Here is a 23025-nt window from a genome sequence, read left to right as displayed (position 1 = left end):
TTTTATATACTCGGATATGTATTTTTTTATTGTAACCTGTAGTATTTTTAAGAGATGGTAGGAAATGGTTTGAAATTCAGTAATGTTGATTAAGGTACTGAAAATGCACAAAGTTTGAAAATCATCACCTATGAGTGTGTTGGGAAAGATGTACCTTTTCAGGTTAAGGCCTTTCCATATGTTTATTAATTTTAGAGTCCAGGTGATGGGAAGGTACAGAGATGTAAAATGCTGTGCTTGGCAGAGTAGCTTAAATGAGGTGTGAAAGACACCAGTCTGTACCCAGACTACCTTTCTTCCTCACTTCTGTAAATATTGAATGACTAACCGCCCAGTCCTAGGCATTGTCCCAGGGGCTCAGGAGCTGGAGAGGAGATGTCCCTATCTTGGAGCTTCTAACCACTTTTGCATTCAGGATTTCAGGCTTTGTTAATCTTAGCCTCCTAAACTAGCTAGAGAGCAAAATTCACGTCAGGTGCATATCCTAATTTACTCTTTGATATCTTCTTAAGGAAGTCATTTATTTACATATTTAGACAACCTAATTGAATACGTTATCTTTAAAATTTTCAGAGTAATCCTTTTTGGTTTGGTCCTTAGTTCATATTCTAATTTCTATATATATTTATTCTCAGTTTTTTCCCTTTCTGTGCGTATCAGAACTCTTGATATGTTCTAATTATTTGGCATTGACTTTGATGTATTAGTTTTACCTTTCAGTCTATATTTTTGAGACTCAAAGTTGGATCTGATGTTAAACCTTGGTTTTAAAGCAGAGTTCTCAAAAGCATTACAAGCATACTGCTAGGGATTATAAGGTGATAAAGAGGGAAACATTTAATCATCAGGTAATTGTTTTAATTTAATTTGTAATTGTATTATAAAATATACACCGAAAATCTGTGATTTCTTTTTTTTTTTTTTAAGATTTTATTTATTCATTCATGAGAGAAACAGAGACATAGGCAGAGGGAGAAGCAGGCTCTCTGAAGATAGCCTGGCACGGGACTCGATTCCAGGACCCCAGGATAACAGCCTGAGCCAAAGGCAGATGTTCAACCACTGAGCCACCCAGGTTCCCTGAAACCTCTGATTCCATGGCTGTTTTTGCTCAGAATGCAGCTAACGTAGTCTCTCTGATTATCCCTCTCACATAGACTACGTGAATTAATGTCCCAGGTGGTTCTCAGACATAGCAAAATATCATGAAATTAATATGTGGATTACAGATTTAGTTGTAAAGGTGAATCAAGGTATTCTCTGATGATCTCTGTATCATACTTGTGTTATAACTCAAAAAATAAGCTTAGTGGTTTGGCCAGGAAAAAGCAATGTAGAAAATTCATCTAGGCAAATTGCTCAAATAACATGTTCTATTACAGGACAGATTCTGGGACTATAAAGATGAATAAGACACAGATTCTACTTTTTCAGGAGCACTAGTTTCACAGAGATAGACACATAAATTAAAAAGTGCATCATAGCATGATTAAGCATAGCAGTGGAAACATGCACAGTAAACAGGTACATAGAAAAGGTGGTCTCTGACTTATGGAGCCAGGAGGAAGGTCTGCCCAGGGCAAGGCTTGCAAGGAGTCTGCAGACCTGAGCAGAAAACCTACAGAAAAATAGACAGGCAAAGGGCAATATCAGAATGGCATGGTGTTTGGGCTGAGTAGCTAGCTCCTCATGTACGTACTAGGAAGAGGAGAGATGGGAGCCAGATAGGAAGGCTTTTGTATGGGATGTGATGGTACGTGTTTAGACCTCATTCTGTAAGTATTATCAGCCTTTGAAAGGTGTTAGGCAGAAGTGACACAAGGTCTGGGGCTGTGTAGAAAACAGATGAGAGGGGAGGGTCAAGTCACATTTCAGCCCGTCATTAGGCAAAAGGGAGAGAAAGCGCGTGGGGTGGGGGGTGTTTAACATTTCTGCTTTGTTTAGCTTTGTAGGACTTTTAGGAAATCAGATTACATTTAGATTTTGCCCAGAATTTAATGTGTTAAAGGGGTTAGTGATAGGTGATTTGGAGCCAATATACGAAGTTTCTGAAGAAATTGGTATTATTTAGCCTGTGTTATAAACAAGGTAGTAATTTTCCCTATATAGTCTTTTTTTTTTTTTAAGACTTATTTTGGAGAGAGAGAGGGCAGGAAGAGCAGAGGGTGGGGAGGTAGGGGTGGGGGAAAAGGAGAGAGTCTTTAGTAGACTCTGTGTTGAGCATGGAGCCTGACATGGAGCTCAATCCCATGACCCTGAGATCATGACCTGAGCCAAAATCAAGAGTTGGATGCCTAATGATTAAGTCACCTAGGTGCCCTTTCTTTCCTTACATAGTCTTAAAGGCAAAGAGAGTTTTGCTTATTTTATGTTAAATACATGCAAGCAGCATATAAATATTAAATGGAGATGTGGTATTGATAAGGCCCACAGCTGCAAACAAGTTCTGTTTTTCAGTTAGAGTGGTACATATGGTAGTACACTGTAGAGAGTGTAGAATGAAATACTTACATCTTTTTGCAGTTAATATCCTTCCAAAGAAAGCTCAACAACCATGTCATTTAAAGGAAATTGGCTGAGCAATAATATCAATGTATGAAGAGCCTCCTTTATATATGGGTTTCCAATGTGAATGTTCTGGATAACTTAGTTGTGGCGTATTGTTCACTTTTGTGCATATTACTGTTAAATCTTAGACTCACTAGTTTTTGGATTTAGTGTATGTATTTTCTTCTACCTTACAGAGAAATGTATTAGTATGCCAACTTACTCTTGTACCTTCAGCGTATCTGAATTTTATAGTCACGGGTCTGATGCTGACTGCCTGTGTATATGAGGGCACTCGTCTGTGTCTGTATACATAGCCAGACCCTTAGCACCAAATGTTCTGCCTCACATTTATTTTCGGAATATTCTCTTAATAGGCACGTTTTGGGATGTGACTTAGTCAGCTAATTTGCTAACATTCAAAAGCCACGAGCTCTCAGCATTATCTTAGCCTTTTAGTATTTTAGTCCAGCAAAAATTTCTGACTCTGATTGGGAAATTAAGTATAACATCTTACAAAAAATGATCCAGAAGCATCAAAAGGGAGAGTTCATGCAAGGGGCACAGAGAGAGGTTCAAAAGGAAAGTTAACATTAACGTAGAGTGCACCGTAGAAATGAGGGAGTAAGCATAGAAATGAAGGATCACAAGTGTCCTTGAAACAACTGTAGGTTTCTTTCTATAAAGCCCAATAATGTTGATTATAATGCATTGTAGTTTTTATTTCAAAAGAAATTTTCTGCAGTTCTTGTCACCAAGTTCCTTTGGAATTCTCTTTTATTCTTTTGAAGATTTAGTTTCTTATTTCCTTATTTTCTACTTTGAACAGAAATCCCCTGCAAAGAAGCTGAGCCATGCAATTAGTAAATCTTTGGGGTGTGTACCCACCAGAGAACCTCCGCATCCTGTTTTTCCTGAGCAACCAGAGAAACCACTTGACCTTGCAAATATTGTGTAAGTATACACCTGGATATGGATATGGATTATACTGAAATGGAGACCTTGCTGAATTCTTTTGGATCAAAACCAACTTTACCTAACATGAACATTTAACCGTCTGATTTATACTTTACTTTTGGGGGAACTTAGGACTTCAAGATCTCATTTCTTTAAGTCACCATAAATATTTACGTGGAAGGCTAGCTCCTGAGCCCTGAAGCCTTAGTAATATAATGATCTCAAACAGAAACATTAATTAATATATTAAAGAGTGATTATTGAACCAGTTTTAGCAAGGCTGCCTTTTTTTGTTTGTGTGTTCTTCCTTAAATCAGCATTAGAGATCAGATTCTCTGCAGCAATGGTGCCTATAGTTATTTTTAAAAATAGTTTAGGCAACATGGAAATGAAAATCAACTTCATTTGCTTCTTTGTATTGAGAGAAAATTAGGAAACATGAGATTGTATACTATAAATAAACTAGTGTTTTATTTTTATTTTCTCTGAATATTCATGTTAAATGAAAGGAAGCCAGACAGGAACAAAAAAGAGAAGCAGAGAAAGAGGAAGAGTATGAAGGAGAAACAATGAAGTGTTAAGATTCAGCCTCTAAACTGAATTCTTCACTCTGAATTAAATGGTGATATTGTATGTACTACTGGATAAAGTCAGTAGGATTTTTTTGTTTTGGTTTGTTTTGGTTTGTTTTCAAGAGGGGTGGGCAGAGAGAGAGAGAGAGAGAGAAATAAAATCTCAAGCAGGCTCCATGCCCAGCCTGGACGCGTGGAGCCTGACATAGGGCTCGATCTCACAACCCTGAGACCATTACCTGAGCTGAAATCAAGCATCAGACGCGTAACCAGCTGAACCATCCAGGCGCCCCAGAGTTGGTAGTTTGTTTGTTTGTTGTTGTTGTTTTGAAGATTTTATTTATTTATTAGAGACATACAGAGAGAGAGAGAGAAGAAGAGAGAGAGAGAGACACAGGCAGAGGGAGACACAGGCAGAGGGAGAAGCAGGCTCCATGCTGGAGCCTGGCGTGGGACTCGATCCTGGGTCTCCAGGATCAGGCCCTGGGCTGAAGGCAGCGCCAAACCGCTAAGCCACCTGGGCTGCCCGAGTTGATAGGTTTTTGATCATTAGTCTTTACTGGGTGTTGAGAGGTTTTTCTGTTGAGTAGACATCTGGTTTCTTTTACCTCCCTAAAAAACACTTAGGGTTCTTGATCTTTTATTTTCTTTCTCATTCAATACTTTGAAAAACTTTTATTAAAATGCATATATATAGATTAGAAACTTAATAATACAGAAGAGAATATAATAAAATGCAGCACATCCCACCACACTTCATTGTGCATTGTCTGGGTTTTCGATCTGTGAGTGGATACCTCCATATCTCTAAATAATGTATTGAGAGCCCTAATTCTTGGCTAACCAGTTTGGGACATTATTGAATTCCTTCTGTTGTGCAGGGAACCAGTCTCACTTCTTTCTCTACATGTCAACCCATCCTAGTTTTTCATAATTATATCACCATTTTTAAAGTTGGTTACCTTAGTAATTTTATTTTATTTTTACCTTTGTAATTTTAAACACCATTCCTACGCCTCTGTATCTTGTAACTTCTTTCAACTTACACTGGGTGAACTTAGGAAATAGTATCTTTTGTCTACTTCTCCCTTTTCCTTTTGGCTCTCTGACTTCTGTCATCTCTCTTTTATATTGTCAAATCTGATAATACTTCTGTTCTCTTCTGTGACCATAACTAAGCCTTCTGAGATTTATTAAGGGTTAAATCTAAAATCAGGGGCGCCTGGGTGGCTCCCTGGGTTAAACATCTGAGTCAATCTCAGCTCAGGTCTTTTTTTTTTTTTTTTTAATTTATTTATTCATGAAAGACACACACAGAGAGGCAGAGGGTGACATGGGACTCGATCCGGGACTCTAGGATCACACCCTGGGCCAAAGGCAGGCAGGCGCTAAACCGCTGAGCCACCCAGGGATCCCCATCAGGTCTTGATCTCAGGGTCATGAGTTTAAGCCCCGCACTGGGCTCCACGCTGGATGTGGAGCCTACTTACAAAAAAAAAAAAAAAAAAAAAAAAGAAAGAAAAGAAAAGAAAAAGGATAAAGTTGAGGGGCTCCTGGGTGACTACATCGGTTAAACATTGGACTCTTGATTTTGGCTCAGGTCATGATCTCAGGTTCTGCTCTTGAGCCCCCACCTCTGGCTCTGTGCTGGGCGTGGAACCTGCTTAAGTTCTCTTCCTCAGGGTGCTTGGGTGGCTCAGTCAGTTAAATGTCTGCCTTTGGCTCAGTTCATGATCCCAGGGCCATGGAGTGGAGCCCCTGCTTCTCCCTCTGCCCCTCACGCTGCTTGTATGCACGCAGTCTCTCTCTCTCTCTCTCTCATGCTCTCTCTCAAATAAATAAATAAATAAATAAAATCTTAAAAAAAAAAAAAGATTCTCTTTCTGTCTCCCTGTGCCCTTCCCCACACTAACATGCACATGGGCTCTGCCCCCCTAAAAAAAAAAAGAAGTTGAAAACCAAACACAGCATTTACAATTTATATTCATTACAAAGTCAGTGTGCTTTGATTCTGTATATTCCTTTGTGTAGTCCCAATGCCCCCATCCCTGTGCAGTTACCTTCCCATCAGAGTAGAGTGGGGTCTTCCTTACACATCACTGATTGCTCAAAATCATGCCTGTGGATTTTATGACTGTATCGACTTTCTTATGCTGGTTTTGTCCTTCCTGTGGTTTCCCACTGCTTTCTTCTTCTTGCTGGGGAAAAAAACTGCTTTTGTTCCTCCCTGTGTTCCGTAGTGAATTTCATCTATTGCTTGTAATCCGTTTTTTGGTTAAATTTATTAGCCTTTTCTCTTTTTGGTTAGTCTTGATGTTACATTTTATTTAAAAAAAATCTTTGCTGCTTTAATACAATAGTGATTTTCTCTTTCTTACTCTCCCTTTTAGCTATAACAGTGTACCTCTCACTCATGCTTTTTTTTTTTTTAACCTAGGATGGACTTTTGTATATGGTGTGATGTAGATCTGATTTTCTTTCCCTCCTCTTTGCATTTGAATAGTAACTTGTTTCAGGGCCATTTATTGGATGATCTATCATTTCCCTACTGACCTGCAGTGCCACAGTTGTCATGAACCAAGTGTCCAAATATGTGTGGTCTGGTTCTGGGCTCTCCTGTTCCTTTGATCACATTTTCTATCCTTATGCCAGTCTCAAACTGTATTAATTATTATAAGGGATTAAGTGGTGTTTTTAGGAATGTCTTGTCTACTCTTTGCCCTTTGCTCTTTCATATAAGTTTTAGAATCAGCCTATTGAGTCCCTCTTAAAATTTTGGTGGAATTTTGAACAGAGATTCATTGAATCTAAAGATCAAATTGGGGAGAGTTGACATCTTTACAGTATTAAGTCATGAATGTGTTATGTCTTTCCATTTATTTAAATATAATTTTATGCTTTTTAGTAAAGCTTTGTAATTTTCCCCAGGAAGGTATTATATATGTTAGATTAATTCTTCTATACTTTTGAAGATTCTTCTGTACATTTGTTGTTGCTGTTGCAAATGGTGCCTTTTTTCCCTATAGTTTTTTTGAGATATAATTTACATGTGATAAAATGCACCCACTTCAAGTGTACAGTTCAGTGAATTTTGGCAAATGTATAAGTCATGCAAATGGCATTTTCATTGAATTATGTTTCTCAACAGTGTATTGCTGGGATGTGAAAATGCAAATTTTCTGTATTTTAACCCACTATCTAGTCATCTTGCCTGATGTGCTCATTAATTCTAGTAATTTGTACTTAGATTTTTTTGAATTTCCTATAAATAATTATATCACCAGCAAATAATGATAGTTTTGTTTCTTTCTTCCCACTCCTTATACTTTTAAATATTAATCATATTTTTTTTCTTTTGGTCTTCTTGCGTTGGCTGGAACCTCCAGTGCAGTATTAAATAGAAGTGGTTTGGTAGGCATTCTTCTGTTATTGCTAATCCCAGAAAGACAGCTTTCAATGTTCATTTAGTGTGTCATTCGATGTAGGTTTTGTAGAAACTGTTTATCAGGTAAAAGAGCTTCCCTTGTATACCTCATTTGCTAAGAGTGCTTTTTTTGGGTCATGAATGGATGTGGAATTTTGTCAAAGACCTTGACATGATCACATAAGTTTCTTTATTCTATTAATGTAGTGAATTACATGAATTGTTTTTTTAAACTGCCATACATTCCTAAAATAAAGATAAGTTGACTCTCCTTTTAATACACTGCTAGATTTCACTTGCTAAGTTTTGCTTAGATTTTGCCTCTGTGTACAAGTTAAATTGTCCTGTAGTTTCCCTTGCATTTTGTTCTGTTTTGTTTTGTTTTTAGGACAAAGTTTACCCCGTCTGCTATTCTGCTATCTTCAAAAAGTTGAGGAGAATTCTCTTTTATATATATATATATATATATATATATATATATTTTTTTTTTTTTTTTTTTTTACTTAATATATTTATTCATGAGAGACACAGAGAGAGAGGCAGAGACATAGGCAGAGGGAGAAGCAGACTCCTCACAGGGAGCCTGATGCAGGACTCGATCCCGGGACTCCAGGATCATGCCCTGTGCCAAAGGCAAGCGCTCAACCGCTGAGCCACCCAGGCATCTCTCTCTTTTTATATTTTTTGAAAGAGCTTATTTAAAATTGAGATTATTTGCTCCTTCAATTTTTGGTGAAATTCACCAATGTTGTTAATCTCTGCTAGAAGCCTTCTTTGTGGGAAAATTTTGAAATGTAAATTCCATTTTTAAAAACAATTATAAGACTTCATTTTTATTTCTTTTTGAGTCACTTTAGAACATATTTGTAGGAATTTGTCAATTTCATTTGAATTTTCAAAGTTATTGGCACAAAGTTTGTAACTTTTGTCTATAATATGTATGCTAATGTCCCTATTAAATTCCCACTCTCATGTATTTATGGGTTTTTTTCTCTTTTGTTTTTCCTTGAACAAATCTTCACATAGATTTGTCCAATCTATTGGACTTTTAGAGGACCAACTTTTGGTTTTTATAATTTTCTTATTGTATGTACTGTATTTTTTAATATTATTTGTTTCCAACCTTATCTTTATTATTTCTTTTATTACAGTTCCCTTGAGTTTATTTTGCTACTCTCTTTCTAACTTCTTTAAAGATATGGTTAGGGGAGCCCAGGTGGCTCAAGGGTTTAGCGCTGCCTTCAGCCCAGGGCCTGATCCTGGAGACCCGGGATCGAGTCCCACGTTGGGCTCCCTGTGTGGAGCCTGCTTCTCCCTCTGCCTGTGTCTTTGCCTCTCTCTCTCTGTGTGTGTGTGTGTGTGTGTGTGTGTGTCTCATGAATAAATAAATAAAATCTTAAAAAAAAACATATGGTTAGCTTACTCATCTCCGGTTTTTTCCACCTAATGTAAGTATTTAAGGCTATGAATTTTTCTAAATACTCCCTGAATAGTATCCAAGTTTTCTTATATAATTTTTTTATTGTTTAATTCTAAATATTTTCGAAGTTGTGTTATGATTTCTCCTTTAAGTAGTATACCTTCTTTTTTTTATGATTTTATTTTATTTTATTTTATTTTTTTAACTAATCTCTACACCAGTCTGGAGCTCAGACTCACAACCCTGAGATCAAGAGTTGCACACTCTATCAGCTAAGCCAGCCAGACGCCCCAAGCAGTATACTTTCTTAATTTCCAAACATATGAGGATTGCCTGGTTGCCTTTTTGTTATTAACTTCTAGTTTAATTTCATTTTGGTCTAATAAGAGTTCTGTACTATTCAATTCTTTCAAATTTGTTTTGACATACTTATTATGTGTGATATATGACCCAGTTTATTATATTCCTAGTAAACATGAAAACCATGTTTATTCTGTACTTGTTTGGTTTAGAATTTAGTGAATGAATGTATGTCATTTAGGTCAAGTTTGTTAATCATGTTGCTCATATCTTCAAAACTATACATATTTTACTAGGAAATTGAAAAATTGTTATCTAGTGACTGTCTTTATTCCTAATAATTGTGTTTGTTCTTGTCTATTTTATTCACTAAACATCTTTTAATATGTTTTGTTTGTATTTGCCTAGTGTAACTTTCCCCACCCTTATACTTCCAACCTTTGTCCTAAAGAGTTCGATGTGCTTCTTGTAAATTGTAAGCTGGATTTTAAAACTCTAGTCTGACAAACTGTCTTAACTGGGGAGTTTCGTCCATTTAAATGTGTTATTATGATGTTGTGGTTATTATAATTAGACATTATAAGTAAAATTGGCTTTCGTTATTACAGGTAAAGAGTGTTACTACTGTAATAATTGGACTTTTTTCTACTATATTATTTTGTACTATTTATAATGTTTTAAAAATTCCCCTTCATTTGCATGTCCCAGTCTGGTCACCCTTTCCTCAGTGGTAATCATTCTAAGATGCTCACTGTACAGCTTTTTACTGGTACATATTCTTGAAAACTAGGTAGCATTTTGTACATTCTTTTAAAAAATTTATGTTAAGTGGCACTATGCAGATTTTACCTATTCATTCTCCATACCTAGTTGCCTTCAGAGCTCTGCCTCCACATAAAATGCTGCAGTAAACACCTCAGATGTTTCCCCAGTGGAACTGGGTAAGAAGTTCTTTAAACCTAGGGTACAGGGACGCCTGGGTGCCTCAGTCATCTGCCTTAGGCTAAGGGCATGATCCTGGTCCAGGGATGGAATCCCACATCAGGCTCCTCACAGGGAGCCTGCTTTTCCCTCTGCCTATGTTTCTGCCTCTTTCTCTCTGTGTCTCTTATGAATAAATAAAAATCTTTAAAAAAAGAAACAAAAACCCTAGGGTACAGTTGTTAGTCAAAGGTTACAAATATCCTGACTGGAGGAAGTGTGTGTTGGGGAATCCAGTACATTAGGCATAGACGTTCAGTTAATCTCTCCTGTGTCTGAATTTAGACCCCATTTACCCGCCTATACCGGCTGTGCCTGAATTCAGAGACTTTCTGGTCAGTTTCACTAGAGAGTAATCTCTAGGTTTTTTTTTTTATGAGGCCTAGAAAAGAGGAGTCATTTGGCTGTATGGTTTTGGGGAGTGGAGTGAAAGAGGCAAGACGTGTTCTGCTTTCAACCAGTCCTCTTATTTTTTTTTTAATTTTTATTTATTTATGATAGTCACAGAGAGAGAGAGAGAGAGGCAGAGACACAGGCAGAGGGAGAAGCAGGCTCCATGCACCGGGAGCCCGATGTGGGATTCGATCCCGGGTCTCCAGGATCGCGCCCTGGGCCAAAGGCAGGCGCCAAACCGCTGCGCCACCCAGGGATCCCCAATCCTCTTATTTTTAATGCAGCCCTTCACTCTGCTTTCTGAGGCATCAGGCATCTTTAATTACTGAGCATTCCTGATCTTGTGACTCCACTTCCCTGGTCTTAGGAGGACTTTGACCTCAGGTTTCTTTTTCTCTCTATATTGAAAATGCCTTTCCCATCTATAGTTTCTGTTAGAAGTTTGAGTATGAATTCATTCTAGGACAGAGAGCTAAGAATTGGAACCTTGAATTTTTCTTATTGATTCTTATCATTTTATTATATTTCCCTCTAATCTTTTTTTAATTTTTTTAAATTTTTATTTATTTATGATAGTCACACAGAGAGAGAGAGAGAGAGAGAGAGAGAGAGAGGCAGAGACATAGGCAGAGGGAGAAACAGGCTCCATGCACCGGGAGCTCGACGTGGGATTCGATCCCAGGTCTCCAGGATTGCGCCCTGGGCCAAAGGCAGGTGCCAAACCGCTGCGCCACCCAGGGATCCCTAACCTTTTTTTTTAAAATAAGACATTGTAGATAAAGTCATGGTTTCCTCTGTCTTTCCTAATCCCATTACCCTTTTTCTCCATAGAGGTGCCTCTAACATTCATTTGGTATTTATTACTCTATACATGTTCTTATATTTTTACCAGATGTACATGCATCCATAAAATAACATGTTTTAAAACTTTAGATCTTCAGTCTAACGCTCTCCCAACTGAGCTATTTCGGCTGCCTGTTTTAAAACTTTAAATAAATGGTGGTGCTTTACAATGTATCCTTTTGTAAGTTTATTACTTTATTAAATAGTATGTTTTTGAGATTTATCTAGAATCTCAAATGTCATTCTACTGAATGACTATAAAACAATCCATTCTCCTATTGATAGACATTGAGGTTGTTTCTAGTTTTTTACTACAACCTACCATGCAGCTGTGAGCATTCTTTTTTCTTTTTTTTAAGATTTTTTATTAATTAATTTGAGGGAGAAACAGAGCAAGAACACAAGCAACAGGGAGAGGCAGAGGGAGAAACAGACTCCCTGCTGATCAGGGAGCCCAATGAGGGGCTCGATCCCAGGACCCTGAGATCACAACCTGAGCCCAAGGCAGATGCCTAACCCACCGAGCCACCCAGGCACCTGGTCCTAAGATACGAATATAACATAATCGAGATAGATTAGGTGATAATGAAGTAAAAAACTAACCCCCAAATCTCATGGTTAAACGCATGGCTGTTTATTTGTCACTTATGCAAAGTCTCTTGTGGATGGGAAGGATTCTAGAGCAGCTGAACTATGGACTGTGGCTCAGTGGTTTAGGCTGCTTCAATTTTTGGCTCACCATCTTAACGTGAGGCCTCATTGATCCTTGTAGCAGGGAAAGGGAGCATATGGGGAACTCATACCCATCTTCCTGTATTCAAAAGTGACACGTCATTTCCCTTACAACTCTACCTAACTTCAAGTGTATATAGTCTTCCCTATACCTAGGAAGGAGAGGAGAACTAGGTATTGGTCACCTCTAGTAATGTATACCACAAGTATGTTCAACTTCACTAGATGTTTCCATACTAGATATTACCCAGAACTCAGATTTTACAGTTCGAGTATTTATTAATCTAAATTATTCTCAGGACAAGAATATAGTCAGCAGACCACTCAGAAAACACAATATAGTTTTCTTTTTAGATTTTGATGAAATTTTGAGCAATTAAAGTCCCTTTCAAATTTGAGTTTCTATCTTTTATAGATATTTTTCTTCTATATTCACATGTCAATGAGTCCCAGATTGGCTGATGTCAGGGTTGCTCATCTTTAAAAAGCGTAGATTACCAAATCACTTTCATTCTTGGTTAGATCAGCTGAATCATTATTCTGGAGGTGGCCTGGAAATCTATCTTTTCAAAAACTTTCCTAGTGAATCTGATCAAATGATGGAACCAAATCATTAGAATATAAATGGTTATAGCTGTATGAACAACAAGCTAAGAATTCAATATTGAGTATCCAAAATACATATAGAATACAACTAAAATATAAACATATAAATAGCAAACCTTAACTCTTGCTGAGATTCTTAGTTATCCATTCATTCAGTGAATATTTATTGAGGACCTTCCAGGTACTTTGCAAGATGCAAAGGGTATTCACACAGTACTTTGCTTCTATGCAAATAGGTTTGAATGAGTGAGGTAGCCAGTTTTATAATGGGTAGTGTCTTCTGCCTGCTTCCCTAGGAGTTACAGGTAGAGCTCTAAAGATGAGAAAATTGTGAGAGTGGGTTGCTGTGCATTTCTAATCATGATCAGGAAAAGAAAGACACTGTTTTGTACTTAGAGATGAAGGTAGCTCCTACATTTGAATGCTTAAAGTCAGGAAAATATTTCTTTTGGATAGGATCATGATTATTTTAATCATTGTTTTATTATATTAACTTAAAAGGGTCCTTTTTAAGACAAAGAATAGACAGCTGTATTGCACTTCATGAGTCTTTACACATTGTAGGTAATGCTTTCAAACACCTAAGTTGTTTTTATTTGTTTTACTAAATATCAGTAGTCCTGGTTCAGATGAACCCCATCTACCGAGTGAGTTAGGATTGGGGATAAAATCCAAGGGACTGGATGACCAACATAGATGAACCTTCCCCTAGGCCACTAATTAAAATTTTTTCAAGTAAACTCATTCTGTATAGTTGTTGCATGCTTATTTGCTCACAACTTTTGAAAGACAGGATATGCTAGAAAGTCTGACTTTTTCAAGCTGGATTGTTCTCAGAGTAGGGAATAAAGTTTCTTACTAAATTTTTAGTTTAAAGATCAAATTTGTTAATTTTTTCTTTGTTTCTGGCTTCCATTTCATTTTTTTTTTAAGATTTTCTTTATTTATTCATGAGAGAGACACACAGAGAGAGAGAGAGGCAGAGACACAGGCAGAGGAAGAAGCAGGCTCCATGCAGGGAGCCTGACGTGGGACCCGATCCCGGGACTCCAGGATCACACCCTGGGCCGAAGGCAGGTGCACATTTCATATTTAACATTAATGTTCTCATCTCAAAATTATAAGAATACCTTTGTCTATAAAAAAATTCTTATTTCTGGATTTTTTTTCATTTTTTTGTTACTGTTAGATGTAAGATAGGAATTTAAGGGTTTTTCTTTCCCAAAGTGGATAGCCGTTTGTCCCAACTCCATTATTTTCTTGCTGATTTGTTGCAGTTTTGATTTTGCTTCCCTTTTAGCAATTGATACTCACTTTGATGTAAATATCTGTAAATAATTCTCTGATAGCTATAAATCTGTAAATAATATCAGTAAAATAATTCTCTACCAAGATGTCTTTACCTTATGGTTTGTCTTTATTTCACTGGAAGGTTAAAAAAGGTTTTTGTGAAGAATAACATTTATAGTGAAGCCTAAAAGATAAGTAGATATTAGCCATTAGAGGTCAGTGGAGGAACATTCCCAGCAGAGGGGGAACATTAGCACAGGGAACAGGGGGAAGGCTGCAAAGGTGGGCAGAGGCCACCTGAGATTTTGGATGAGATACTAAATAGAAGGGCTTTTTTTTTTTTTAATTTTTATTTATTTATGATAGTCACACAGAGAGAGAGAGAGAGAGGCAGAGACACAGGCAGAGGGAGAAGCAGGCTCCATGCACCGGGAGCCCGATGTGGGATTCGATCCCGGGTCTCCAGGATCGCACCCTGGGCCAAAGGCAGGCGCCAAACCGCTGCGCCACCCAGGGATCCCTAGAAGGGCTTTTAGATAGGAGAGAGAGAAGTTGAATTTTGTATTTTAACACATCACTGCCTGCTGCGTGGAAATAGGAAGTGGGGACAAGGGTGAAAAAGAAGAGGCCAGCTAGGTTTTTTTTGTTGTTTTGTTTTTGTTTTTTGTTTTTTTTCCAGAGGGCCAGGTGAGAGATGATGGTGGTTTGGACTTTCATGATGGCAATGAGAAAAGTTTGTGAACACATAAAGAATTTTAGGTTTTATCATTATTGCACACCTAGAAATAAAAGTAAAACCCCAGTGGAAATGTGGGACAGGAATTGAAATTAAGTATGAGATAAAGTATTTAATGTTAATTGCTTACATTTCATGTTGACATAGGGATTTTTCCAAATCCTCATAAATTCAAGATTCAAGTGTTGTTGATATGGATTGAGCACCTACAGTGTTCCACTTCTGTATATACACCATTTCATTTACTTCTTACCGCAACCTTTGCAGTATAAATATCATTCACCTATAACAGGTCAGGAAATGGCATTGGTAAGTTTCAGTGACCTGCCCAAGATCACACAGTACGAAATGATGGAGTTGAGACTGGACTCCACACCTAGCCTTTTTCCATTGCACTGCACTTCCTTAACAGGCAGACCCAGTAAGAAATTGTTACCATGGAAACATACAATAATTAAAACATTGAGCCCTGCAGTTAGTTTTAGATCGGGAGAGAACATTGAATAGCAAGCTGTATGTTGGTTGATTGAAAAATAGAAGGGAGGTAGGGTGGTATGATAGAAGAGAAACTAGATTAAAAGACATCAGTTTACTATGCAGTGATAATAAAACTTGATTACCTCAGAATACGTTTAAGGTTAATGTATTTGAAATTACTTTTTTTTAAAGATTTTATTTATTTTATTTGAGAGATAGAGTGCACATATAGAGAGGGACAGAGGGAGAGAATGTCAAGCAGACTGAGCTTAATGGGGAGCCTGACGTTTGGCTCGGTCTCATGACCCCAAGATCAAAACCTGAGCTGAAACCAAGAGTCGGATACTTAACCAGACTGAGCCACTCAGGCGCCTCCTGAAAGTACCAAGAAGTTAGAATGCTATAATACTGCACTCTAAACTTTCAGTCTTTTCCTCAGAATTAAGTAAATCATATCACAAAAATGTAAACTCCACAAAGACTAGGACTCTTATTCTTTGCTGAGGTCCCACCCAGTGTCCAGAATAGTGCCTGGTGCTTGGTAGGCACTTAAAATACTTTGAATGAATGGATGACACTAACACAATTTTATACAGACATCCACCTCATCCCCTCCTCTGCCCGTATACCTTCGTTCCTTCAGAAAATAGTACAGGTCACATACCTACTAGATGTCTCCACTAGGTGTCAGACATATTTCCTTGATTGATTCATTGTGGGGATTTTTTTTCTGGTAAATTGAGAATATTAAGTAAATAGGTTTTTCAAATAAACCTCAAACAAATCCGATTCACTTATCATCAATACTCTAGCAACTTTTCTTATAAGTTTCTGAGAGAAATTAGTTGTTTCTTTCAGTCAAAGCATCTTTATATAACTTCTGGCTCTTGATGTCTGATAGACTCTGCTAGCCTAATTCAAGCAATTTGCTGTTGTTTAAGATCTAATTATCTAACCACACAGTCCTTATACCTAATTTCTTTAATTAGTGGTTAATCCCCATTACGTTTCAGTTTATGGTTATTTATTTCTGAGAGAAAGCAAAACTTTCTGGTTGGGTTAGTGTACTTATTCCTCTGAATTTCATCATGGAATAGAATGACCAAGGTCCCACTGGACACACCTGTGATTGATGTGTTCTCTTAAACAGGAGTTGGCAAACTACAGCCTGTCGGTTAAGTCTCACTCATTGCCTGTCTTGTGTGGCCCATGATCTATCTATTATTTTTATATTTTTAAATGGTTGAAGTGAGGGACACCTGGGTGGCTCAGTGGTTGAGCATCTGCCTTCAGCTCAGGGGGTGATCCTGGGGTCCTGGGATTGAGTCCTACATTGGGCTTCCCACAGGGAGCCTGCTTCTCAACCTTTGCCTATGTCTTGGCCTCTCTCTCTCTGTACCTTTCATGAATAAATTAATAAAATATTTTTTAATAAATGGTTGAAGAGAAAAAATATTTTGTGAAATAGAATAGTAATATTTTGTGAAAATTACATGAAATTCAAATTTTGGTGTCCATAAATAAAGTTTTTTTCAGACAATCTATTCCTTATTCCTTCATGTATTGTCTTTGCTTTTGGGCTACAGTGGCAAAATTGAATCTTTGTAACTAAGGTTGAATGACCCTCAAAACCTAAAAAATTGTACAGCATAGGAACTCTCGTCATTTGGTATTGTAATAGTGATATCTGGTGACAGATGGGAGCTACACTTGTGGTAAACACAGTATAATGTGTAGACTTGTTGAATCACTATGTTGTACACCTGAAGCTAATTAACATTGTGTCTCAACTATACTTCAATTAAAAAAAAAAACCTAGAATATTTACTATCTGGCTCTTTAAAGAAAAGTTTTGCTGACCCCGACTCTTAAAGAAGAGTTGATTAAAAACTGCAAATTTAGGGTACTTTGTGCTTCTTGATGTTTTGTTTTTCTGAATGCTCATCATCATCTTTGATGGTTCACGCTGTTTTTTCAACTCAAGGGTAAAGGTTAATTGGTAACTTTTTCTGTCAAAGCACTTGGATAAAGTTTGTTACCTAGAAACCAGACTGCCTTATTGTTTCTTGCTGCTTATGTGTATATAAATATGCAGCTGAGCCAACCAGTTTTCTCCACACTTTGCGTCAAAACAGAATTAACCTAGATAATAAAAAATCATTATTTAAATTATAGTTACAATTAAATACTTTAATATGACTTTTATTTTAACTGCTCTTCTATTTAATGCTTAGACGATGCATTATTTTGATTTGATCAAAACATATCTGTCCTTTTTTTTATTTCAACTTCATTTTTTTTAAGTTCTTATTTATTCATGAGAGACAGAGAGAGAGAGAGGCAGAGACATAGGCAGAGGAAGAAGCAGGCTCCATGCAGGGAGCCTGATGTGGGACTTGATCCTGAGACTCCAGGATCCCACCCTGAGCCAAAGGTAGACGCTCAACCTCTGAGCCACCCAGGGGTGCCCATAGATTTTTTTTTTTAACTTTAGGCAGTTATGCTTGAAACATCCTTTGCTAACTGTATTTGTGAACTTTTTAGTAAAATATGAAAATTCTACTTTTTAAATTCTTATTCATAATAACTTTAATTAGAAGATTTGTGAGACCAGAAATAACAGAAGACCATTTGTAAAAACCCTATAAAATTTGTAAATCTATGAAGAAACAACTGTTAAAGAACTGCTCTGTGAAAAAATAACTACTTGTTTATGTTATTTAGACATTAAAGCTCATTTTTGTGATGCTTCTTTATAAATGATGGATGAATCTGGATTTGGAGATGGCTTTTGTGACAAAGAATGCTTATGGCTAATTGTCCTGTGCCAAACTGAAAGCCTCATTGTTAACAACTTTTTTTATAAGCCAAATTTGGGTGTTTTCAAAGACAGTTATGAACTGGCTTTAACTATATTCCCAAACAAATTATGGGGTTGTTCTAGAATTTTTAATATTGATGTATTGATCTGGATTGAAATCACTGTTTTCCAGAACTGTTTACTAAATATGTATTGTGACTGGGGCTCTGTGCTTGGTGCTAAGGATAGAATCTTATTTGAGAAAACTGACAAGATGGTACTTTTCTCTTAGATTACTAGATGAATTTGATGTTCTAGTCACTTGAAAGACGTATCATATTCATTTTGTGTATCTTGGTCTTTTGAGATTGAAACTATTTGGAAGGTTATAATTTTGAGCTATTTCCAACAAGTAAGTATTATACTTTGGCTCTTAGATCACAGCTCATCTGATACTAATTCTATCTTGTATTTTGCTGTAGTAACTTTGAAAAAGCTAGGCAGTGGTGACATAATCTGTTCACCAGTGGGCCACAGACACCTTTTACTTCAAGTCTATCTGTTTTAATCTTTGGAGAAAAGAAAAGCTACTCCCCTCCCCCCCATTCATATAGCCTGGAATGTGAAGGTTCTTATGGTTTTTAAGGGTCACAACCCATGTAATACTAATTCTATCTAAATGTTTTGCTGGGATGACTTTGAAAATGCAGCACTTGAGGAATACAAGATTCTCTTAGATATTTGAGCTTCTTTTCATCCTTGTTTGGGTGTTGTCTGTTTGGTTCTTCCGGCGTTAGGGCCACTTGCTAGCCCTGGAAGCATATCTCTCCAAAAAAGAAAGATGGAGCACAGAGATGGCTGATTCTAAGGGTCATGTGTCATGTGAGGTAGCCCTAGAAATAAGATAAGGTTTTTGCCTGAATTTCAGTGTGTGTGGGGAACAGGGGGCTGCATACACTCACGAGCCCACAGATGTGAGTATATAAATACCTTTGTAGGGGTGTGTGAGAGAGTAATGGTCAGGTAAACAGCACATGTGGTGATTGATTATGATGCAGTAAGGATAAACAGTATTATTTAATACAACAAAACTCAGGGTTTAATCCTAGGAGGGTAATTATTTACAAGTGGCTGTGACTTTGGTCTGCCTCCCCCCTAGGGATTTTTCTCACTCTGTTTACCACTATCATAAAGCACTTTGCTTCTAAACTCTAAATTTAACATGGTCGAAACACCATCCCTTGGTCCTTTTTCTCTTTCTTTTCATTGTAGTAAATATATATAGATAAAATTTACCATCTTAACCATTTTTCAAGTGTACAGTTCAGTAGTGCTGAGTATATTTATATTATTGTGAAACAGATCTCCAGAACCTTTTCAACTTATCTGAGACAACCTATTAAACATCAACTTTCTTTTTACTTCAAGCCTGTGATAGCTACCATTCTGCTTCTGTTTCTATGAATTTTAGTACTTTAGGTACCTCATCTAAGTGGAATCATATACTTTTTTTTTCTTTTAGTGACAGTCTAATTTCACTTAGCATAATGTCCTCAAAACCTCAAGGTTTATCCATGTTATAGCATGTGTCAGGACTGCCTGATTTTTTTTAAGGCTGAATAATATTTCATTGTATGTATATACCACATTTGGTTTGCTCATTCCTTCATCAGTGGATGTTTGGGTTGCTTCCACCCTTTGAGCTAATCTGAATAATGCTGCTATGAAGGTGGGTGTACAGATAACTCTTTGAGACCCTGCTTTCAATCCATTGACATATATGCCCAGAGATGGGATTGCTGGATGTTAATGGTAGTTCCACTTTTAGTTTTAGTTTTTGAGGAACCCCATAGTGTTTTCCATCACAGCTGTACCATTTTATATTCCTGCCAGCAATGTGTGAGGGTTCCAATTTATACTTGTTCTTTTTTCTTTTTTATTATTGTTGTTTTATTTAAAGTAGTCACCCTAATGGGTATGAGGCAATATCTCATTGTGGTTTCAATTTGTCTTTTCTTAACCGTTTTATTGAAGTACAATTTATATACCACAAAATTCACCCACTGTGACAGTTAAGTAACTCTTAATAAATTTATATAATTTTGCAGTTGTCATCATCATCAGTTTTAGAACATTTCTACCATCCAAAAAAGTCTCCTGGTACCTACTTTTGGTCATTTCCAGCTTTTACTGGTAGCCCCAAGGTAATTACTGATACGCTTTCATGGCTTTACCTTTTCTAGCAATTTCATATAAACACAATAATAAACTACATAGTTTTTTGGTTCTGGCTCTTTCATTTGGCATAATATTTTTAAGGCTTATCCATATTATATCAAGTGTCAATAGTTCATTCCTTTTAAATGCAGTGAATATCCCATTATATGAGAATACTACATTTTATTCATCCCTCAGCAGTTGATAGACATTTGGCTCATTTCCAGTTTTTCCTGTTATGAATAATGCCGCTATGAACATTTACATCTTTGTGCAGACATGTTTTGTTTCATTTTTTATAAAAAATTATTTGTTTATATTCATGAGAGACAGGCAGAGACACAGGCAGAGGGAGAAACAGGCTCCTCACAGGGAACCCGATGCGGGACTCGATCCCAGAAACCCTGGGATCACAACCTGAGCCAAAGACAGATGCTCAACTGCTGAGCCACCCAGGCATCCCATATTTCGTTTTTTAAAAAACAAGTTTGTTGTGTGTTTTTTTCTTAGAGTGCACACAAGCAGAGGTTGGGAGGAGGGGCAGAGGGAGAGGGAGAGAGAGCATCTTAAGCAGACTTTATGCTCATTTCAGAGACTGATGCAGGGCTCAATCTCACAACCCCGAGATCATGACCTGAGCCGAAACCAAGAGTCAGATGCTTAACCAAAGCTACCAGGCATCCCATTGAGAATGTTTTTATTTATTTCTCTTGGGTGGATACCTAGGAGTAGAATTGTTGGGTCATGCTGAATAAGTGTACATTTAGGTTTTTAAGAAACTACCAAACTGTTTTGAAAGTGAATGTACCATGTTACATTCTTGCTAGTAACACATGAGAGTTCCTGTTTCTTCCCATTCCCACCAGCACTTCATATATTGTCATTTTATGGATTTTAGTCATCCTAGTTTGTGAATAGTGGTATCTAATTGTGGTTTTAGTTTGCATTTCCCCAGTGACTGATCATGTTGAGCACCTTTTCATGTACTTATAAGCTGTTTGTGTTTTTTCTTTGATATAATTATCTGTTTAAGATCTTTTGCAGGGCATCTGGGTAGCTCAGTGGTTGAGTGTCTGCCTTTGGCCCAGGTCATGATCCTAGGGTCCTGTGTCTCTTGAGAGACACAGAGAGAGAGACACAGAAAGAGAGAGAGAGAGAGAGAGAGAGAGAGAGAGAGAGGCAGAGACACAGGCCGAGGGAGAAGCAGGCTCCATGCAGGGAGCCTGACATGGGACTCGATCCCGGGTCTCCAGGATTAGGCCCTGGGCTGAAGGTGGCCCTTGAACCGCTGAGCCACCTGGGCTGCCCAATAAATAAAATCTTAAAAAAAAAAAATATCTTTTGCCTATTTAAATAGACTTTGTTTTAAATAGTTTTACAGAAACATTGCAAAGATCAAACAAAGAGTTCCTATATATCCTGCACTCTATTTCCCTTGTTAAGATTTTATAAATGAACATATTGATATTAGTATTAACTCCATAGTTTATTGAGGTTTCATTCATCTTTTTCCTAGTGTCTTTTTTCAGTTATAATTCCCATCCAAAATAAACCGTTACATTTATTCATCATGTCTCCTTGGGCTCCTCTAGGCCATGACAGTTTCTTTTGTCCACTTTATAATTGAGTTGTTTATCTTACTGAGTTTTAAGAGTTTTTCATATATTCTGATTGTAAGTTCTTTATCAAATACATAATTGAAAATAGTTTTTTCCTGTCTGTGTCTTATCATTTTATTTTCTTAATGACCTTTTGAAGCAAAAGTTTTAATTTTGAGGAAGTCCAGTTTGTCAGTTTTTTTCTTTTAAGGATTATGCTTTTGATGTCATATCTAAAAAATCTTTGCCTGACCCAAGGTAACAAAAACTTTCTCCTATATGTTCATCTAAAAGTTTTATAGTTTTAGCCCTTACATTTTAGTCTATAATCCATTTTTGTGTCACTTTTGAACTAATTATGATTGCTAAAAACCAATCCTTAAAAAACAATCGTTCTTAATATTGAAGAAATGTGCTTCTCATTGAGCTTCATTGCTTCACAGGCCAAACCTAGGGTATACCCACAATGTAATTTCATCCAGACATTGAGCCTCAGAATTCTATTTCATTGAGTGGAATATCTTTTTTTTTTTTTTTTAAGGTTTATTTAATTTTTTTTTTGGTAATCTTTACACTCAATTTGTGGCTCTAAATCACAACCCCAAGATCAAGAGTCACATGTTCTTCTGACTGAGCCAGCCAGGGGCTCCTTGAGTGAGTTTTTTAATAGAATGTGTATACGGTGATCTGGTTGCAATTTAGAATAATCTGAATATTTCTCAGCACCTTTATAGGTCTTAATATCACCCACTTTTGATTAGTACCTGAGTTTAACACCTACTAAATTAGCCTTTTTCATTTTTCTTAAACCTCAAATCTGTCTACATATTTCTAACAAATTAATCTTCTTGAATCACTGCCTTTATCATATTACTTCCCTGTTTAAAAGCGTGCAAAACTCCACTGCCTATGGAATTAAGGAGGCACTCCTCATACTGGAATTCAGGACCCTGTGTAATCAGGACCCACCCCACTCTTTGAATCTTATCTTCTGCTAAATTACTGCAGTATAAAGCCTGCCTCCCTCCTACCCATTAAAACTTTGTATCTCTTTCCCTCTGAGCTAGCTCATGAACTTCCCAGGCCAACTACCCCTTTTCCTGAATGCCCTGCTTGGCCTCTTTCAGACTTT

The 23025-nt window shown here is 37.1% G+C and overlaps 1 protein-coding gene across 17 annotated transcripts in view; it reads left to right on the top strand.

The window, feature by feature from the left end:
• DTNB (dystrobrevin beta) overlaps positions 1-23025 on the top strand; it is a 244793-nt gene that overhangs the window by 123897 nt on the left and 97871 nt on the right. For all 17 annotated transcript variants that reach the window (XM_035700347.2, XM_049095321.1, XM_049095322.1 and 14 more), the window contains exon 9: positions 3377-3501. In XM_035700347.2, coding sequence (XP_035556240.1) covers positions 3377-3501 — 125 coding nt within the window. The remainder of the gene's footprint in view (positions 1-3376; positions 3502-23025) is intronic.

The sequence above is a fragment of the Canis lupus genome, chromosome 17 (assembly GCF_003254725.2).
Source record: "Canis lupus dingo isolate Sandy chromosome 17, ASM325472v2, whole genome shotgun sequence".
Lineage (NCBI taxonomy): Eukaryota > Metazoa > Chordata > Mammalia > Carnivora > Canidae > Canis > Canis lupus.
This window is presented reverse-complemented; position numbering and strand designations above follow the sequence as displayed.